The following is a 23,254-nucleotide window of genomic DNA, read 5'->3' on the forward strand; positions in this document are numbered from 1 at the left end:
AGAAAATATCGGTTTTACCCTTCGACAGATTTTTGGTTCATTTATACCGCAAACTTGTCATTTTTTTGTCGATTTTGCCCTTGTTACCGGCAATAGCAGGTTTCCAGGTTACTATGAATTATTTTTTGCGAAAAAACCCTTAAGTTTACAAATATTTTGCAAAAAAAACCCTTCAGATTATAAACATATAAAACATAAATATATATTCAAAATTTTATAAAACTAAATAGTTTTCTACTGAAACATATTTTTAGCTTTATGTACGGTAAATTTTATATTTGTTCAATATAAATTTTTATATTTAAATTTTAAAAAAGATACCTAGTTTTATCAAAATTTAAATATATTTGTTAATTAATACTTAAAATTTTCCAAGCAACATTAAAAAAAGTCTGTTAGCTAATAATAATATGATATTAGTTACATTCAATTAATTTTTTTAAAAGAAAAATAAAAATATTTTATATGTTTAAAAGGTTTGTATTTCAGAAATAATAAACTATCATATTTTTATAAAAATAAATATATTTAGATAATAAATTAGACAAATATATTTATATTTTATATGTTTAAAATGTTTATATTTATTTTTGATGTTTAAAATCCTTATGATATTTTTATAAAAAAAATATATGATAATATTATAATGTATTTAAACATATAAAAAATATGATATGTTAGTGTTTATGAAATACAAACCTTTTAAACATATAACATATTTTTATTTCTTTTTAAAAAATTAATTAAATGTACATGATACCATATTATTCATATTAACTATTTTAACATAATTAATTATTAACTAACAAATGTTTTTTAATTTTTGTTTTGAAAAGCTGAAGTATTAATTAAGAAATATATTCAAATTTTATTAAAACTAGATAACTTTTTTAAAATTTAAATATAAAAAGTTTATATCAAACAAATATAAAAGTTACCGTATGCAAAGCTAAAAATATGTTTCAGTAGAAAACTATTTGGTTTTATCAAATTTTGAATATATATTTATATTTTATATGTTTAAAATGTTTATATTTATTTATGATGTTTAAAATTTTTATTATATTTTTATAAAAAAAAAATGTTTATAATCTTAAAGGTTTTTTTGCAAAATATTTGTAAACTTAAGGGTTTTTTCGCAAAAAATAATTAATAGTAACCTTGAAACCTGCTATTGCAGGTAACAAGGGCAAAACCGACAAAAAAATGATAAGTTTGCGGTATAAACGAACCAAAAATCTGCCGAAGGGTAAAACCGACATTTTCTGCCAAACTTAAGGTTTTTTATGATATTATCCCTAACCTGGAAACCTGCTATTGCAGGTAACAAGGGCAAAACCAACAAAAAAAAAAAAAGGCAAATTTGCGGTATAAACGAACTAAAAATCTATCGAAGGGTAAAGCCGACTTTTTCTACCAAACTTAAGGCTTTTTATGATATTATCCCTATTCTAAGCAATAACAAGATCATATTAGACGATCTAAAATAATATTTTGAATACTTCCAACATAACAAACTCCAAAAATTGCATCGTTTATATTTATCATTATAAATCTACAAAGGTAGATAGAATTCTAAAAATTTTAAAATTTCATTGTAAGCAAAAAAAAAAAAAAAAAAAAAAAAAAGTCCATTCGTGCACCTCTAATTCTAGGAGTTGCATAATAGACAATATAACATGAGTAAACATTGGGATAAGATTAAATCAACCTTTATATTACGTTGCATTTTTATTTTAACTAGTAAAAAATCGTGGGCTTCGCCCCGTGCTTTTTTTTTTTTTTTTTTTTTTGTTTTGTAACATCATGAAAACAAAAGTCATAAGTCATAGAAAGATTGTGTTTTTTAGAATGCAACTAATAAGAGATTAAAAGTGTAAAAATTTGGAAAGTGGTTTTGTAAAATAAAGGTCAACAAAAGTTACTAAGAGAATAAAAGTAAAAAGTGTAAAAATTTGGAAAGTGGTGCCACAAAATGATATTTCATTATTATGCTTTTTATATTAAAATTAAATACTTAAATTTATAGCAGTTGGTATAAGCCTTTAAAGTCAAAGGACCGAAGGAGACGAATATAAAAAGTTTTGTAGCCAATCTTCAATAACCACAAATCTACTGTTCCTAAGTTCAATGAACTTTTATATTATATATAATACCATTTCGACTTTATTTCATAATACAAGGCACACGTGTTTAGTTAGAGTACACACCAATGAAATTGGTGAAACGAGACCCCACATAGAGCTTTCCATTCCGTTCTTGAACCAAACTAACTGGCACATTAACATATTCTTTAGCAAACGACACCGTTTGCAACACCACCCCATTTGAATCGAACCGCATCCCTTCAGGTAGAATGACAGGCATTCTTGGAATATATCCAACCGAAATTCCAACCCAAAACTCACCTAATCTTTCTGCTCGCTTTATTTTATTAGGATTCCCTGTGGTATGTATCAAAACTTCCACCGTATTTGCTTTGGGCCCCACCAACCAATATTTAGAAATCCGATTAGCATTAATCTCAGGTACAAGAACAAATGTACCATCCGCACTCACGGCAGGACCACCACCGCCAGAGAGACCACTCAGCAAAACTGACACCTGTCTGGTAAATGGGTTGTAATGCAATAACCTCCCGCTTGAATCCGGTTGAAATCCTGGTTTGGTAATATCTCTGCACCATGTAACATTTGGCTCATATTCCATTGCAATATCATATTTTCATTTAATCTACAACATTTTACTGTTAAAATTTTACTTAATTATGGCCTTTTTGTGTTTGGATTAAAAAAAAAAGGGATTAGAATGCTATAATAAACAAATAAATGAGTATACATTGTTAATTTTTACAACAAAATTAAAGTTAAATTAGTTACCTAATATCATAAGTCAAACTACCATCACTGAAATAAACATTTCCTGTTAATAAGTCAATGTCTATGCCATTAGCATACTTAAATCCCCCCACAAGTTGAGTTGCGAGCCCGCCAGTGGGGCCCACAACTAGAAGTCCCTTAAATGCATCAGCTATGTAAAGAAGGCCGGTTATAGGGTGATAGCTAAGTGCAATTGGTCGTCCACATATTGGTCCTTTCTCTGGATCTGTTGTACCATCACAAAATTGTTTTGTCCTGAAAAAAAAATTCCATATAATATTAACAAAAAAAAATGTCACATACACAATGACCATGTGTTATACTTCAAGTGTCATAAGTTTAATAAATTATACATAATAATTTGAAAAATACCTTGTTGGTGAAGTGTATGCGAAGTCCACAAACCCGATGGTAGGGCCTGCCCATCTTAAAATCCTACCATCAGTGATGGTTGTGAAGGGCCCGTTGGCTAGAAGTCCACCAAATGTGACTGAGCTAGGGCCGGTGACACCCGGAGGTAACACTAACTTATTAAAGTTAGTAAATTGACTAGAAACATAGGTTTTAAAAGCACAAAGAAATATGACCAAAATGGAAAGCATGTGGTATTGCATTCGTGGAGAAGCCATATTTGGATATATGAAGGGAGCAATGAAAGAGTATTGCACAAAGCTTCTATTTATATACGAAAGATATGCATAATTAGCCGTCGTGTTCATTGGGAATGGGTGTCATAACGGCCAGCATGTGATGTATTCGCTAGTCGCCACCATATTGAGAATAAAATACTTTCTAATTTAAGGAAAAACCCAAAAAAATTATCTTATAAAATTTACTTATGGGTTCATATTTAAAATAAGTTTTTTATATAAAGATTAGAAGTCCGGAAACAAACGGATGTGTTCCATAAAACCTTAAGGTTGAGTTTGGCATTTATAAGCTAGCTTATTGCAATTTAATGTTTGGTGAGAGCATAAAAACATTTAATAATAGCTTATAAACTAACATATAGACTAACTCGTTAACATATAAGCTAAATGTTCGTTTTTCAGCTTATATCTCACTAGGCCCAAGCCTCAACTTGTAGTGTTTTTAAAGTTTTTTCTCTTTCAAATTATGTGTAACATACAACGCAAATTATGAAAATCTTAAAGCTACTTAAATAATGCACTAAAAGATATAACATGAATTCTAAAGTTAATTATACATAATAAAAAGAAAATTCCACAAAAATCACTACCATTACACAAAAATTTGATTTTATACTGTGTTACTATATTAACTAGGGTGTTTGCATCGCGGTTTAGACTCAAAACCGCTAACAACACTGCATCTGCGGTTTGAGCTTTTCGGAAACTGCAAACCGCACCGTGAAGATTTTAAACCGCATTATACGTTTGATTAACACTAATATCATGTGACTTGCATATAAACTTCTACATGATTAAATTAATTAATTAGCACCATTAGAATTAGTTTGATCATTAAACATGTAAAACTACATAACGATTATTGGATTCGTTGTTACTCTTATCAAATGACCAGTGTATCTTGCTTATCTTTGCTATAGCATGTAAAATATAATTCTACTAAAAAAATCATTGTTATCTTTAGATATAAACTCATATTAAAATTGTTAAACAGGAAGCATTACTATTGACCATTTTACTAGAGATGATATAATGACATCAAACCAAGCCTTACATCTCATTAACAATAAACAATGGAACTTGAATTGGAGTGATGAATGGTTAGTTTCAGTTTGTTTCCATTAAGAACTTTTAGATCAGAATTCACATCTTCTACTTCAGCCTCTAAAGCAATATTCGCCATTTTACCTTTTTTCAAATCAAATTGGATCCATAACCAGTTATATATAGTTTCAACTTTTTAGGTCTGAAATCAGTTTTAATGGGTAATTAAATTTTACATAAAAAGTTGATTTCCTTGTTTAAAGAGAAGATAGCTTACCATATTATACTCGCATCAAGTGTTGAAACCTGGAAGAAAACCTTCAATTTCTTGTGAGTCTGCATTCGAGAGGCCTACAATTATTATTATTATGATTATTATTACTAATATTATTATATAATAGAAGTCAGAACACCATTTCCATTTCCATTTCACTACCAAAAAACATATAATAGAATTTACATTACCATTTCCACCAATTATCCTTAACAAATCCTCATTCCATAAACGCACTTTCTGATGTTCACTTTCATCTTCCTTTTCTGTCTTTAGCTTCTCCACTTTCATGCGTAATTCTATTGCAAGTTTTTGTAGCTCTGCAACAACCAATAAATATATTTAATGATTTGTAATGTTGTTGCATTTTATTTTAAATCTTCCAAGAAAAATTACGGGACAATTTACAGAAGAAGCAAGGACATTGGAATGCATCATTCTCAGATAGCTTTGTTAATTCACTAATTAAAGCTGCTTGATGGTTGTTAATAGCAGATTGTCTTTCCAATGCTTGTATCTCTCTCTTCAATTGAACAGACTCCTGTTCAGCCTTTTTACAAAACACAAAACTTATTATTTATCAAACATAACAAGGAACAATATAGATTAACATAAGTAATTGCATACTACCATGGTTTTAATTGTATTACCAAAGTAAGTTTTGTTCTCAAGGAATCCAAGTGTGCATCAAGATCAGGGTTACTAACAGCATCCACATCCATTACATCACTACCAGATTCCTCATCCTGAAGACATATATGATACAACAGATCAGATATTGTATTGAACTTTAAAAAAAAAAATGTTTAAATGGATCAGATTTTTGGAATATGTTGCTCCAATTACATAATATGAGGTAAATCCTATCCATATAAATCAAATAATTGCTAACGCAAAGGCAAGCAATAACAGAAGTCTATACTCTACCTAGATACCCTTACCTATACAAATTGTAAATCGTTTTTCTCCTAAGTGGAAGCATGAAATGTTTTCAAACTAAGTCGAGCTTCTAAGTTTTTTCATCACCATGCAGATTGTATCTTCACAAAGATATGGGCTATTGAAATGTTCATATTACTGTTTAAACAAACCACGTAAGTTATTAAATGCGACGTAGCAATGATTTAGAAGAACGAGTCAAGAGACGCACATCTTTTGGCAGTGAAAATCCTTCTGGAACCACAGACAAACGTAGGAAACAATAATTCTCCCACATAGTCAAGCGCTTGTCCATGGAAGATTGAATTGTGTTTCGGATATAATCCAAACCCAAATTGACAATCAGAATGGTACAAAACCGTTTAGCCAAATAATCAACAGCCTGTGAGCTTAAATTCATATGCACCAACAGTTGCGGAGGCGAAAACCAAAGACAAAAGGGAGTTGGAAAACAAAAACAAATGGTAGAGCTTGGTTAAATCCTCCGCCATATGTAACATCCGGATATCCAAGTATGGGAATTTGAGTAATTTATATTGGGGAATGAGGAGACTCGGCGAGTACACGCCTCAACTCGTCGAGTAGGATCGCGTTTTGGGGACCAGTTTAATGAAGGGACTTGACGAGTCGGCGCTGTCAAGGAAAACCCTAATTGTCCGGGTTTGGGATCTATCTAAAGCCCCTTATGGCTTTCAGTGGCGGCCACCTACACCTTTGAGAGACTCCTATCGAACCAGAGAGCTGAGAGAGTGAACAAGAGCCATTTTGGAGCATTCTTGAGGTGGTTGTGCAATGGAGTAGTCATTTCCAGCAAAGGGAGGTCAAGGGGGTGTCGATTCAGAGCTTCTGAGCTTTCATCTTCACCATAGAGGTATCAAATCGTTCTCCCTTTTCTGTTTTGGGTAAGATTGGTGATTTTAGGGTTTTCTAGCTTCTTTTATGGCTTGATTGTGGAGTATAGTGTCCCATTGAGTGTGAAGCCATAGATCTGGACCCAAAGAGGTCTAGAGAGTCCCTTCCATCCTGCTTTATGCATTCTATTTGGAGTTTTAAGCTAGGGTTGTTATGTAATGAAGGGTTTCACCCAAATGAGCTTGTAGAACCTTGCATGAGTGCCCAAGGTTCGACCTTTTCATGGTTATTGGCTTTGAGGGAGTTAGATCTATGGTTTGGTGAAGCAGATTTGACCTCAGAAGGTCAGATGAAGGATGGGAGCAACTCGCCGATCCCATGGGCAGACTCGACAAGTCGAGTCAGGGTTGCCCCGCGATTCGTTGCCGAGTAACTCGACGAGTGGAGAGGGAACTCGTCGTGTCTAAGAGGTTTAAAAAGGATTTAGAGAACCCGCATGGACTCGCCGAGTCACTCTTGTGTACTCGCCAAGTCTGGTCAGTGTTGACCGTTGACTTGAGTTGTCTCATGTTGACTTTAGGAGTTTTGGTCAACAGAGGTAATAGAGGTCAGGGAGGGGTAAAATGGTCTTTTACCCATTACCTGACTAGAGAGAGAAAGAGTAATCGCCGGTTAATTAGAGTTGGGACTTCGAGTATTAATTAGAGATATTTGCCTTATGTGTTAGGCGGTGGCGAGTCCGAGGTTCGCATGTGCAGATAATTGCTTTCTGATTGTCAGGTAAGTCTTCTCACTATACTTTACCTTGAGTAGGTAACCAGAGTTATGTGACAGAGTATTTCTATGCTATGTATGTTATGTGTTGTACTGCATTATTTCTATGTGATTTATGTTGTGCATGTTTACAGAGTTAGGACCGGAAGGTTCCCAGAGTTAGAACCGGAAGGTTCACATAATTAGAACCAAAAGGTTCACAGAGTAGGGTCCAAGGACCCACAAAGTTATAGCCTCGAGTGGCTAATATGTGTTATGTGTGGTATTTTGGGGAACTCACTAAGCTCCGTGCTTATAGTGTTTTGTATTATGTGTTTTAGGTTTCTCTCAGGATCACGGGACGGCACCGGCTCGATTGTACACACCAGAGAAAGAGTCACGTTTTGAGGATCCTGGTTTATTATGCAAGTGAAAATGGAGTTATGTTTTGTAATTCGATTACGATTGGGATTTTAAGAAAAGTGTTTTTAAGAATTAAACAATTATTTTTAAATGAAAAATTGTTTTGAAATTACGGTGTTACAAGTTGGTATCAGAGCCTTGGTTTGATGGATTCGGATGCACCTTCGGGTAAATCTGGACTGAAACTGAGGATTTAAGACAATTTTTTCAAAAAGAAATGTGTTTTTATAAAGCGAATAAGAGTTTCAAAGAGAAAGCAAAAAGAGCAGTGTGTACAATCAGCTAGAGCCCGAACGGTGATTTCCCAAAACACCCTTATTTTGTGTTATGAGATATTTGTGATACATTTTATGAGATATTATGCATGCTAGAGGCAGACTAGGCAATTCATATTTTAGGACTAGAGTGGCCTGATTTGTGATGAATTAGCCTAGGGTTGCTGATATATGTGATGTGCTTTCGAGTACGTGCTGAGGGAGAGTGTCCAGGTGGAAAAAAAATTTAGGGGATTCGAGTAAGGGAGTAATAGGGAAGAGGTATCTATATGAGCATATGAGGAGCTTGCTGAGAGGGTAGCCAGATGCCCACGTGGGGTGGAGTTGTTAGAGTTCAGTGATAGCCATCACGTGTGAGGAAAGCGAGTGGATAATAACCTAAGGAGGTTTTTCGTGCTGAAGGGGACGCTTCAATTCCCGAATGCTGATTGCTTCGTGCTTTGTGGAGCTCTCAATGATGGGAGTCAGCTACTAAGTGAATATGACGATATTCAGGAGGTAGATGGCTGGCATCATTAGGAGCTCTCTAGCAGCTGATGGCAGAAAAGTGTGGGAATCTAGGAAGAGCCTAGGGAGTAACCTTAGCCAGATGAGTGTGCTGGCAGAGTAGAGAATTTTGCTGGGGAGCGAGCACGCGCGACGGGATTGGTGAACGAGAAGGTGGAGCAGCTACTTAGGAGCTCCGGGATAGTCCGTGTGGAAAGTATGGTTAGATGTGGTAGGTAGTATGGGCCCGTACTACTGAAAGCAGAGGACCCATACTTGATATAGGGAGTATTTTGAAGGTTCTAATGAGCGGATTGAGGAGTGATGTTATGGTTCGAGTACCATACATGGGAGTGGATTGAGGAGTGATGTTATGGTTCGAGTATCATACATCGGAGCGGATTAAGGAGTTATGTTATGGTTCGAGTACCACACATCGAATCGGATTGAGGAGCGATGTTATGGTTCGAGTACCATACATTGGAGCGGATTGAGGAGTGATGTTATGGTTCGGGTACCATACATCAGAGCGGATGGAGGAGTAATGGTTATGGTTCGAGTACCATACATCGGAACAGATGGAGGAGTGATGCTATGGTTCGGGTACCATACACCGGAGCATATTGAGAAGAGATGTCATGGGATGAGTACCATGGTTCATAGTGAATGATGCTTGTGGTTCTCTGGTTATCCAGTCATGATTGAGTTCGAAGATGCGTCCCTTGAGAGGGGGGTCGAGAGCCTTTTAGAGTATTTTGGTAGGGAGTCAGAGGGTGGGGAGAATTTCGGTCTGAGTTGAGCAATCAGTCGATAGAGGAGATGTCACCTTCTATGACCTGGGTGGTGTTATTTATGTTCGTGTGCGAAACATGAGAGGCATGATGTTTAAGTTTTGGGTTTGGGGGGGGGGGGGGGGGGAGGGGGGTAAACCCTGCAGATTGTCATTGATGATGATTTTCCACCAGAGTATCAGGTAGCATGTGTGCCGCGAGGCAGTGATTTATCATGAGCAGATAGTCAGTTGGGACTGAGTTAGTCGAGGACCACGTTACTGATGGGTTTTCTACAAACAATCCTATGTGTACATGCAACCCTAGCATTGGATCTATGTTTTCACTATTAGATACACAACATTATGAACACATAATAAAACCCTAAAGATGATTGCTATTTTTCGAAATTAACCAAGAAGGTTAGACTACATACCTCTTGTTGTTATATTGTAATAACAACTTGAATCTTCAAACCCTAAGTCTTGAAAGCAAGCACCACAAGTGTAGTGCCCCTAATGGCTCACAAACACCAAGAGCAATTGGAGAGGCTATAGAGAAAGAAGGAGAGGTATAAATTTCGTCCCTAAGAAGCCTTGGGAAGGTATGGATGAATTCATGAGCCAAAGGGGTGTTTATATAGGTGTAGAGATAGGGTTTCAGTCCTTATCCTTATCTAGTTGCTTTCCCACCAAGCAAACCATAAGATAAGCCTTGAATCCTTATCATGGACAAATTCTAAGGCCTTATCACCTTAAATTCGTCCAACCTATCCTTAGGATAATCCTTACCCTATTTTGTAACTATCACATAATTACAATTCAGCCCCTCTAGTTTAATTAATTACATTTGATCACAAAATTAATTTTTAATTAATTATTGACCAATATTAATTAAACAAATATGATTTCTCCTTTAATATATTATTCTTATAACATATTAATAAATCATAATAACCTCTCTCTCTCTCTCTTTATTATTTCTCCAGTTAAGTTGCTTTGGTGAAGGCAACCCAAAAGGACCATGCACAATCGGGTCAAGTACTTACCAATTATTGTTACAAGCTTAAACACTAATCCAACAGTCTCCCACTTGGATAAGTCTAGTAACTATAAATGTAAGTACACCTCGATTTGCAATCGTAGCTCTCAAAGACATTATCAAACTCTGATCTTATCAGTAACCTGTCCTTCAGATAAGGGATCATATATTCCTCCATTCTAGATATCGTATAGACACGAGACATGGATTAAAATCATTCTCTCAGTCTATGTGTTGTTTCTCGATTTCCAATTTACGATGACCGACTAATTGAACAAATCAAATTAGCCCTAACCCGGCCGAGCATTTACGTTTGTCATCACTAAATCATCGAGGAGCCCACAGATATCGCTTTTATCCCACTCTGGGTAAAAGGAACGGATAAACTTCGACTTAATGTTTTCTTGCACTCATTCACCAAATCACACACAACATTAAGTTTTATAACACCGAGTTACTGGTGCATTTACATATTATCAATGTGCAACCGATTCGCAAGATACAACTCACACATCTTGGTTTCAAGAATACAAGATATTATCGTCTCACCAATCGCTCATGATAAAATCCATGAAGCGATCCAAGTGAACGTGGGTTTAATCCAATGCTCAAAATCATATTCATAAGCACTCATGAACGATGTAGCAAACCTTTGCTATGTCTAATACGCTTTAGACAATCTACAACCAATTCATGACAGTCTTCATTCATACCTACTTCCAATGTATGATTAACTGTGGTCCGTTTGAATAATTCAATTATTCTTAATAAACTCAATTATTCTGGAAGTCAAAACATGAAAAGTGAAACACAAAGGTAATACTAATCCTATATGGTCCCAAACCCTTGAGTATAAATAAAACACCTTTATTTAATCACCATATTGATTACTCATTATCCCTTGTTTAACGTTTCAGATAATCAACTTTATAACTCGAATTATAACCACAATTATCCCATGCTCCAAGTATGCACACTTTGGTTTTCTATGGTTTATCACTTCGTGAAATAGATCAAGTGAACACATTTTCAATCATTCTCATTTCACAAATCCCAATTCTTTATCATAAGCACAAGAATATCAAATTCTTGTCACTTATATAATATGTCAAATTCTAATATTTTATGCAATGATCCTCTTGTGAAGTTACGGCACAAAATCACAAAGATGCGGCCATCGAAATCACAAGGTACTCTATCAAAATAGTTACAAAACTATTCTATAGATGTGATGTCTCTCACTCAAAGTACATTCTTTGAACATCCTTTTGCATAAAATTTTCTAATTTAGACATAAATTCTTAATTTCCAACTCCCATTTATGGAAACATTTCCATATTTACTATATGACAACTCATTCTTAACAGAATCTTATCTATTCATAATGATGTCGATATGGTCCATTCAATGTCATACTTCCAACTACTCACAAGCGACCAATTCTCAGCGAGCTTTGAATCGTCCTTTGATAGTTGTTTAATTATCTTTAGTCAAAACCAATTCTTGTCCTTTTTCTCTCTTAATGCGATAGACATTTGGAAAATTTTAGAATGGTCAAATATTATAGCATTTGCAATCGATCCTATACCCGAAGCATATGGGACACAATGCATAATGTCTTACATGAAGATACGATACTCTTTTAATCTTCTGCCATAACATTTTATGTGTCACGTTCTTACAATTCAAACTATGAAGAGGGATACCGTAATCATAATCAAAATTTAAGAACACACTATGTATCCTTTGACTAAATTTATTAAAATTTCTCAATCTAAGCTTTAGATTATGAAACGAAGTACAATATTCTCTCCCTTAATTATAGCAAAACAACTTTTCAACTCTTACGACATTGCAAAGTACAACACTTGTTATCTATAATTAATTTTGCTAACTTGCAATACTTACCATAATAATCATGCTCCCACTTACATGATGATTATTTCTTTACCAGCATAACACTTATGCTCCCACTAGCTTTGACATGTATTCAGAAATCAGCTGAACTTCTAGAAAACAATTTCTTAAGTTCATATTTCTAGATGCTTCGATAAGAATCTTATCTAAGCTTCTTAAACTCATACACCTTTCCTTGGACAGCTCATATGTATATGTCTAAATGATTCTAGGACTCATATCAATAAGTTTAAGATGTTCAGACCTATTTTCCATTTCCCACAATTCGAACTATGAAGAGGTATGCCGTAATCAAAGTTGAATTTGAGAAACCCAAATCATATAATGTTATCTTCAAAATCTCTCTTAGTGAAAGTGTTTCCTTACAATCATTCTTATGAATGAAAGAAACCTTATGACACTTAGATTTTGTGGTGTAATCATTCTCATCCATGTGAATTTGTCATAACCATAATCACAAGATAATGTTAGTGACAAATCCAAACTCTTATGGATAGAACTTGCTCTTCTTAATTTCTTGCCATGAAGGGTCCCACCATTACTTCCAAGTTATGTAGCAGCTCACCCCTTCATTTCAATATACTTTCCATTGAACAAGGTGCCTTGCCCCTATACAATCCATTGAGAACTTGTAGAACTCACTTGCATAATTAACTCAATTCGGAATGGAACAGAAACAAAATAGTGTCAACATGATAGGTCGTAAACCTCAAGTCGTGTGCTAGTGTTGTATTATAAGGTCTATTCTTGATTTGTTCTTGAAACCTTTCAAGACCATTAAGACTCCCACTGACTCCTTGACATATAAGATTCCTTTGTTAAGAAACATTTCTTGACAAACAAATATTCAAGAGTTAGTGCAGCCTTTATCAAGACAAAACTCTTCACATAATTGGTCCTAGTTGGTCTTTGTCTTATCCAAAACATCACAACTTACCAATTTCAAATGTGCAAGAACAAGAAAAACCCTTTTTCTAAACTTCACATTTGACGAATGTTATAAACCTTCTTAAGACTTATCACCTAATTCACAATCTTGGAGTATAACTCTAAGACTTGACATTGGAAGGAAGCATGATTGACTTCTTGATTTAACCATTTTCACAATTCTCGTCTCCTCTTCTTAGACATACAAATTGTACTAAGAATCACTTAGAGGATCAATTGAGATATGGTTCTTAATCATTAAGTCCATAAAAGGTACTCTCCCTTCTTCTTAGAACGGAGAAACTTTTATCTTTCTGCCTACTTGATTCTTCTTATTCGTTTTGCTATTGATTGAAACTCTTTTAATCAATTCAGAATTATACTCAATCTTATTATAACCATATTTACTAAACTTTAGTAAATCATGAAAAATATCTTGTCACTCTTGTGGTGGACTTGATCAACACACAACTTTGTGTACTTGATCTCATAGTCCTTCACTTGACACTTTGTCAAAGACTAGTCTAAATTTCCCAAATTTGATAGTTTTTCATTCATCATGCAATACTTGTTGCACGATTCCAAGTTCCCATCCACTTGAAACTTGGGCGATGAGAAACTCTCCCTATTTGGTAAACTTTTGACGCTTCCACAAGTAATCTAATTAAGAATCAAATCCATATTGCTAATAGTAGAAGTACACAAACATCAATTTTCATATATGCCATTGCAAGGATAATCAAATAAGATAAAATCCAAAATTTATTTTATTCATCAAAGCAGCGGAAAACATGTCCTTAAAACGCAAAATTCAAATGAAAAACTATGTATTCAAATACTCCTAACAAATCTATCATAACTTCCTAAGCTCAAAATCTGATCTTCGAATCCATGCGATCGTAATCCATTTCTTCGTGATCAGACTCATCTTACTATTCCATCAACTTTCCTTTCTTTTCTTTGATCCTGCAAAACATGCAAATGTAATCTTATCACATTATGTATAAAGAATAGGAATTTAATGGAGTTAGATAGTGGATTTTGTACCTGAAGCAAAGCCACACTTCTTGACTCTTCCATCTCTTAGACTTTTTGGTTCCTTTGGGCAGCTTCGTATCCATTTCCCTTTCCCTTGGAAGCAAAAACATGTGGCCTCTCCTAGAGCGTCCACGGAAGCATGGTTGGTTGAATTTCCCAACAAATATGCTCCATTGCTTTGCCAAATCATTTATGATTCAGCAGCAATGAGCATGTAAGTTAGGTCAATGAGGTTTTCGTCATGATCCATCATATAATACTTTCTTTTGAACTCATTATATGATTCAGGAAGTGACTGCAGAACCCAGTTCACAGCCAACTTATCTGGGAAATGACGCACCCAACATTATCAACCTATCGATGTGTGATTTCATTCCTAGAATGTGAGCACACACGGGTTTACCATCTTCATGTTTCATTTCCAATAGGGATTTAGTGACATTGAACCTTTCAATTCTTCGATCTTGTGGGTTAGGGAGAATAATTGGAGGAGGTGGAGGAAGTGAAGCCTGATTTCTTGTTCCTCGATCGAATCGTGGAATATCATCTTCATGTGGAAAGCTTGTTCCATGGAATTTGGGAAGACCATAGCTTTCGTACTTTGACATCTACAAAACGGGAGAAAACAAATTCAAGTTAGTTGATTGATTGAGTCCTTAATAAATCACCCAAATGAGATATTAAGGCTAGGACCCAACACAATACGCCACAACCTAGAAAAGGGATGTCGTAATCTAGTTGCAGAATATTTGAAGGTAAGTGAATGACGATTCACTAATTTTCCACCATGAAAAACGAAAAAGAAATTTAAGTTTTAAATTTATGAAAACTCCTAGATTCTTTGAGATTCATTGAACATTTCAATGGCATGTTTAAATCTCGATATGCCCCTCTAGTTTGTGACTGGGATGCCGAGGATCACAAAGCGGGTGTGAATAACCATGCAAACTTACATGGTGCCCCCACATGTTACAGTCATCTATTCGATGTGCCGGTAAACCACACACGCTCGACCGAACTATGACAAACATTGAGTCACCCTTTGCTACCTTCGCTTAGAACCATTTTAGTGTGTCGGTAAACCACACACGCTCCACTAACGTCTTCGCAAGGGTACAAAGTGTAATTTCATGGAATTGCATCAATTCACTTTGCCTAAGTAACTAAGATTGGGAATTTGTAAAACATTTAGTTACTTTTGTACTTCATTATACTTATAATGGAAGGTTTTGTCCTATCCTACCCGTTCGGCTAACGACCATCCACTAGTCAAGAGTGCGGTGGGTAAGAGTGGATACCCATTCAATCGCCATTTTATAGGCAATTTCCTTAAACACTCCTTATAGACCAGCTTCGTGAATGAGGCCTACTAACGGTAAGACTGACTTTTTCTTATACATATATATAATGTCAGACTTTTAATGTTATATATAGTATAGGGTGTGTTTTACACTTTTAAAATACTAGGTGGTCAAATATAACAATTATACTTTTAATTGTAAACCAAAACTTTTATGGATTTATTAAACTTCTTTTAATTATACACCTTAATTAATTAATAAAACCATAAGGGTTTGATTTGAACTTTTCAAAACAGTACTAGGGTTTTAGAATTTAACATTCCTAAATTAAACTTTTAATCAACTTTTAAATTCCAAAACTTGAGGGCAAGTTTTGAAACATTAGGGTTTAGAATTTAAATATGCATCAAAATTAAACTTTTAATCAAAATTTAAATTCCAAAACTTGAGGGCAAGTTTTGAAACTTTTCAAAACAATTTAGTTTTAATTTCTCTTAAAAAAATTTCGAATTTATGACATGTAAATTAAAATTTTAAATATTAAAACTCTTGATTTAATAATTATCTTGAATTAGACTATTAATTTAATTATTAAATCATAAGGGATTATCTAAATCATGAGGATAATTACCATTTATACATTTAAGATATCCTAATCCCTTAATTATCTCTCTAGATTTCAAAATTATGGTTAGGATAATGCAAAATCTATAATTACCATATATAACAATTAGAAGATAATTACAAGATATGGGATAATCCAAATCCCTAAAATTTAGGATCTTATCTTGGGGAGGAGGCTAATTTCAAAAATCAAGGGATTAAAACAAACCCTAGATTTCGAAATTTAAGGGTTTAAGGAAAGGATTTGAAGATCTTATTCAAACTCTTGCAAATTAGGGTTTGTAGACCCTAATCTCGAAAATTATAGCCTCCTAGGGTTTATTGGCAATAAACCCTAATATGTCAAGTTCATACAATTGAATAAACTAATTGAAAACAAAATAACCAATGGCTCTGATACCACTGATGGGTTTTATACAAACAATCCTATGTGTACATGCAACCCTAGCATTGGATCTATGTTTTCACTATTAGATACACAACATTATGAACACATAATAAAACCCTAAAGATGATTGCTATTTTTCGAAATTAACCAAGAAGGTTAGATTACATACCTCTTGTTGTTATATTGTAATAACAACTTGAATCTTCAAACCCTAAGTCTTGAAAGCAAGCACCACAAGTGTAGTGCCTCTAATGGCTCACAAACACCAAGAGCAATTGGAGAGGCTATAGAGAAAGAATGAGAGGTATAAAATTCATCCCTAAGAAGCCTTGGGAAGGTATGGACGAATTCATGAGCCAAAGGGGTGTTTATATAGGTGTAGAGATAGGGTTTCAATCCTTATCCTTATCTAGTTGCTTTCCTACCAAGCAAACCATAAGATAAGCCTTGAATCCTTATCATGGACGAATTTTAAGGCCTTATCACCTTAAATTCATTCAACCTATCCTTAGGATAATCCTTACTCTATTTTGTAACAATCACATAATTACAATTCAGCCCCTTCAGTTTAATTAATTACATTTGATCACAAAATTAATTCTTAATTAATTATTGACCAATATTAATTAAAAAAATATGATTTCTCCTTTAATATATTATTCTTATAACATATTAATAAATCATAATAACCTCTCTCTCTCTATTATTTCTCCAGTCAAGTTGCTTTGGTGAAGGCAACCCAAAAGGACCATGCACAATCGGGTCAAGTGCTTACCAATTATTGTTACAAGCTTAGACACTAATCCAACAGTTACACGTATTTGAGTATAGTAGGGCGTATTGTAGTGGTATCAGTGGGGAGTCCAATCGAGTTTATCAGTGCAGTGGTTTTTCTATCTATGTTGGGTATTGAATATGGGAGTGGGTCCCTGTTCTTGGGATGATCCATGTGTTGGAACATTGGTTGATGAGTCGAGGTGGGGGAGTATGATGATTTCATGGTTCAGTCTATGAGCCAGTGATGTTATTGGACAGTTGAGTTGTTTGGTATTGGATTGGTGCGAGACTTGGAACGACTAGAGGCAGTCGTGACGAGAAGTTTTTGAGGATTTCATCTGAGGTTCAGAGTATATGAGATCGATTGATTTCCTTAAAGGGGATTATCGGGCGTTGTGTAGCACTTTCCAGGGGCAGGTGCGATTTTACTAGTGAAAATAGTTTATGGGATGGCTGTGTGCCAATTAGTGATGGTTCGAACCCTGAGTATGAGGGAGAACCAGGTACTGTATAGAAGAAAGCAGAGATTTGTCAATAATGGTTATAAGTGGGGTATAGAGATCTGCAGTAAGAATTCATGATACCAGAGTTATTGGTGATCGAGGAAAGGGTCAGAGTGAGCTAGTGCAGGAAGTACTTGTTTGAGAAGGATGAATGTCTCCACGGCAGGTGGTCAATGGTCAGGAACCTGGTAGTGGTCAGTATCATTGCAAGTAGGTAGAGAATGATTGAGCAGCCAACTCCCGGGTCGGTATGCGTATTCTTGCTTGGATTTTGAGTGGTAGGAAAAAAGGGTTTCGGAGAATTATCAGCGTATTCCATAGCGTTAGCGTTTTCTCGTGTTCCAATTGAGTAATTAGATACATCGAAGTTGCGCATTAGGAAAAATGAAGATCTAATTATGGGGTTCAGAGGAAATGTATTATTGTATCTATATGATGCTTGGGGCAGGAGATCAATGGTTGTGGTAGGATCTTGTGATGTTCTGTAAGGGTGTTCCGAGGTATCCGGGTTATTCCAGAATCTTGAGTTGAGACGACTTGTGGTGTATCAAGTATCTATGGTTCCAGTGGGAGCCTTGGGAGTTGTCATCAGGAAGGATTATTTAAGAATGTGGATTTTCTGAAGAAAGAGGTATTTTATTATGAAGATTGTCATCATAATTTATGATGCACAATTGGGGAAAGTGTGTGTAGATAACTATGATAGTCCGCGGAGCATGAGCTAGTGGACATAGTGTAGTGTGGTATGAGATTTAGATTATGGGGTAATGGGAGCGAGTGTTGTGATACTACGGGGAGCCGTAGTATTCACTAGTCAAAGAGTGTTGTGATGCTACGGGGGGCTGTAGTATTCACTAGTCGGAGAGTGTTGTGATGCTACGGGGAGTTGTAGTATTCACTAGTCAGAGAGTGTTGTGATGCTACGGGGATCTGGAGTATTCACTAGTTAGAGGATGTTGTGATGCTACGGGAAGCTGTAGTATTCACTAGTCAGAGGATGTTTTGATGCTACGGGGAGCTGTAGTATTCACTGGTTAGAGGGTGTTGTGATGCTATGGGGAGCTGTAGTATTCACTGGTTGGAGGGTGTTGTGATGCTACGGGGAGCCGTAGTACTCACTGTTCAAAAGCTTTTGGTGATGTTGAGGAGCCGTAGTATTCTAGGCGGCAAGAGAGTGTGATGATGAAGTGTTCTCCGATCAGAGTATGATGCAGAGGAGTTTTAGGCTCGAGTAGCCTAGTATCGAGTTATTGGAGCTTGGTGGTTAGGCGAGGGGCGAGACGGGGGTCTCCTTCTCTCTCAGGAATTATTATATTTTGAGTTGATTTGAGTTGTGTTTGTCGCAGCATGAGGAAATTGGGAAATGGTATCCGCGCGTGGCATAGGGTGAGTCATGAGACCAATGTTTTTGGGACGCGAGGTTTCAACTTTAGGTCGGACCCAAACTCTCGAGTTGAGTTTGGCTTTGATAGTGGGAGGATAACGAGATGAGATTCTAGACTTCTTAGGTAAACTCTCGGATGGGAGGTATTGTTATCGTCAGATAATTTTACCTGTATAGGTCAGTACTCGGGTACAAGAGATATCGCGAAATGCACAGGAGATGTGCATAGCTAACGTCCAAGGTCAGGGTTGAGTTGATCTTTGGTTGGGTTGCAGTCCTTGTATGAGTTAATGAGAATTTTGTGACTAGTGTGCCATTGGGTTGAGATAGTTGATGCGAGGAGGGACTCAATGAGACATTTTGGATCATGATTATGGGTAACCGTGGAGGTTTAAATTTTTTTTTTAGCTGAGGTTAGACCTCGTGTGGTGTTAAAAGAGATATGGAATTTAGAGCGAAGGCTTATGAATGAGATGTTGAGGACACTTCTGAGCAAGCATCGTTATGCTTCTGTGTCTGAGGGCAGAGTGTCGAGATTTTGTTCGGATGGTTTCTGATAGCAGTTTTAGAAGATGTGCCCCGATGGAGTGTGAACCCTTTTAATCGGAGGGGTGGGCTTCGCCAGTTATGGCATGATCAGTTTGGAGGAGAGATAGTCGGTTGTTGGATATGGTCGTATAAGAATCGGAAAACCAGTGAGAAAGCAAGGTTGTTATTCGAGGAGTAACTATCATGGTGATCGCTCGAGTAGGCGGTCTGGAGGCGGTTCAGGCCACTAGAGTTTCCGGTTATTGGGAAGGCATATTTCTAGCAGCGAAAGTGTTGGTTTGGACTTTGTTTTGGGAGGTTCCATGTGATTTTGGAAGTCTCTAGAGAAAGATATATGGGCGGTATGAGGATCATTTCGATGGTGCCTTTCGGGTTAATGATTTAAGTTTTGGGTGGTTCAGGAGTGATTTCGGGGACAAAATCTAATTCAAGTGGGGGAGAATTGTAACATCCGGATATCCAAGTATGGGAATTTGAGTAATTTATATTGGGGAATGAGGAGACTCAGCGAGTACACGCCTCAACTCGTCGAGTAGGATCGCGTTTTGGGGACCAGTTTAATGAAGGGACTCGACGAGTCGGGTATTTGGACTCGCCAAGTCGGCGCTGTCAAGGAAAACCCTAATTGTCCGGGTTTGGGATCTATTTAAAGGCCTTTATGGCTTTCAGTGGCGGCCACCTACACCTTTGAGAGACTCCTATCGAACCAGAGAGCTGAGAGCGTGAAGAAGAGCCATTTTGGAGTATTCTTGAGGTGGTTGTGCAATGGAGTAGTCATTTCCAACAAAGGGAGGTCAAGGGGTGTCGATTCAGAGCTTCTGAGCTTACATCTTCACCATAGAGGTATCAAATCGTTCTCCCTTTTCTGTTTTGGGTAAGATTGGTGATTTTAGGGTTTTCTAGCTTCTTTTATGGCTTGATTTGTGGAGTATAGTTTCCCATTGAGTGTGAAGCCATAGATCTGGACCCAAAGAGGTCCATAGAGTCCCTTCCATCCTGCTTTATGCATTCTATTTGGAGTTTTAAGCTAGGGTTGTTATGTAATGAAGGGTTTCACCCAAATGAGCTTGTAGAACCTTGCATGAGTGCCCAAGGTTCGACCTTTTCGTGGTTATTGGCTTTGAGGGAGTTAGATCTATGGTTTGGTGAAGCAGATCTGACCTCGGAAGGTCAGATGAGGGATGGGAGCAACTCGCCGATCCCATAGGCAGACTCGACGAGTCGAGTCGGGGTTGCCCCGCGATTCGTTTCCAAGTAACTCTACGAGTGGAGAGGGAACTCGTCGTGTCTAAGAGGTTTAAAAAGGATTTAGAGAACCCGCATGGACTCGCCGAGTCACTCTTGTGTACTCGCCGAGTCTGGTCAGTGTTGACCGTTGACTTGAGTTGTCTCATGTTGACTTTGGGAATTTTGGTCAACAGAGGTAATAGAGGTCAGGGAGGGGTAAAATGGTCTTTTACGCATTACCTGACTAGAGAGGGAAAGAGTAATCGCCGGTTAATTAGAGTTGGGACTTCGAGTATTAATTAGAGATATTTGCCTTATGTGTTAGGCGGTAGCGAGTCCGAGGTTCGCATGTTCAGATAATTGCTTTCTGATTGTCAGGTGAGTCTTCTCACTATACTTTACCTTGAGTAGGTAACCAGAGTTATGTGACAGAGTATTTCTATGCTATGTATGTTATGTGTTGTACTGCATTATTTCTATGTGATTTATGTTGTGCATGTTTACAAAGTTAGGACCGGAAGGTTCCTAGAGTTAGAACCAGAAGGTTCACAGAGTTAGAACCAGAAGGTTCGCAGAGTAGGGTCCACGGACCCACAGAGTTATAGCCTCGAGTGGCTAATATGTGTTATGTGTGGTATTTTGGGGAACCCACTAAGCTTCGTGCTTATAGTGTTTTATGTTATGTGTTTCAGGTTTCTCTCAGGATCACGGGACGGCACCGGCTCGATTGTACACACCAGAGAAAGAGTCACGTTTTGAGGATCCTGATTTATTATGCAAGTGAAAATGGAGTTGTGTTTTGTAATTCGATTACGATTGGGATTTTAAGAAGGGTGTTGCTAATAAGACACCCTTTAGACACCTTATAATCATTTTTATAAAAAGTCAACCTATAATCAACTAGTTGTAATCATCTTGGGAAAACAATACAATTTCAACCAATAAAAATATTTCAAACATTAATTAGGGTTGTCTAAATGGCAAAATAGGGTGTCCTTTTAGCCAACCCCTTTTAAGAAAAGTGTTTTTAAAAATTAAACAATTATTTTTAAATGAAAAATTGTTTTGAAATTACGGTGTTACACCATATCTGAACCATCGACCTTAAGTTGAATTGACGCCTTCCTGTAAGAACACTGTTAGCCTTTTGCATAGTGAATCGTTACTATCAGGAAATGATGATAGAAACTGACTGGTGAAGATGATTGAAGGCACTATCAATCAATTCATCGATGATGTTTAGAGCGGCGTTGATGAAAAGCTGTGGTTTGAGGTTCAACGGAGCAAAAATCGCCTCGCTCTCACTGCGCTCCATCTCCGGTCTCTCTTCTCTTTGTCTGGATCTGCAAGAAAACCAGGTTTCGAATTTCCCGCTTGATAAAATCAAAATTTTTGAGGTTTTCTCTGTTATGCTAATCTAGAACAAAACGAATTTTGAAGGGTCCGAAATGGAAATTTGATTTTGATGAATAAATAAATCATTGTATTAAGATTTACTAGTATTTTTTGTTATATCATTTCTATTTATATAAAAAATCTTGTTACATTCGTTGTTTCAATATATTTTTTATTTGTAATTGATTTATTTTATCTATTTTAAATTAATAAAAAAAAATTATGTATTAAATTACAACATTAAAAGATAAGCACACAATGGTCATAAAAATTGAATCGGGGCAAGATTGAACTAAATTGAAACTAATTGTATTCGGATCAGTTCTTCGTTTCTGTGGTTTAAAAATAAATAAATAAATAGCCTATTTTCGTTATGGTTCTTGTTTTTAGACAATCTTTTTTTTATATTCGATTAAACTAGTATTAATATTTGGTTACTATTCAATTTGGGACTCTATGCAAGATTGTATCATCACTTAAGAGCATCTTCATTCCACTCTCATTCTCTATTTTTTCTCCAATTTTCTCTTCCATTCTTCTCCAACCCTCTCCTATTTATTCCCCCATTTTGGGGATATGAATAGTATTACACCAAATATGGTGGTATACTATTCATTTTTTCCAAAATAGGGATGAACTTTGCGTTGTCGGTTTTAGTCTCTCTGTTTATATATTTATACATTTCTAGTTCGTTTTTACCTACTAATTATAATTTAAATAAAATATTTAATAATTATAATATTTTGTTATATATTAAATATATTAATTAATTATAAATATAAAATTTATTTTTTTCATCAAATTCATATAAAAAAATTAAATACATATTGAAATTTTA

At 35.9% G+C, this 23,254-nt stretch overlaps 1 protein-coding gene and 1 pseudogene across 1 annotated transcript; both read right to left on the minus strand.

Annotated features, from left to right (window-relative positions):
• Positions 1–2,193: 2,193 nt before the first annotated feature.
• On the minus strand, positions 2,194–3,508 carry LOC145040374 (protein STRICTOSIDINE SYNTHASE-LIKE 11-like). The gene is made up of 3 exons (XM_078988311.1): positions 3,252–3,508; positions 2,880–3,134; positions 2,194–2,677 (listed from the first exon to the last, which is right to left on the minus strand). Exons 1-3 carry the CDS (start codon positions 3,506–3,508, stop codon positions 2,194–2,196), a joined length of 996 nt encoding a protein of 331 aa, XP_078844437.1.
• Positions 3,509–4,589: 1,081 nt separating this feature from the next.
• LOC145040375 (protein MIS12 homolog) lies at positions 4,590–22,336 on the minus strand (annotated as a pseudogene).
• Between the last annotated feature and the right edge of the window lie 918 nt (positions 22,337–23,254).

This window comes from Lactuca saligna, chromosome 4 (assembly GCF_052625555.1).
Source record: "Lactuca saligna cultivar CGN05327 chromosome 4, ASM5262555v1, whole genome shotgun sequence".
NCBI classification, from domain to species: domain Eukaryota; kingdom Viridiplantae; phylum Streptophyta; class Magnoliopsida; order Asterales; family Asteraceae; genus Lactuca; species Lactuca saligna.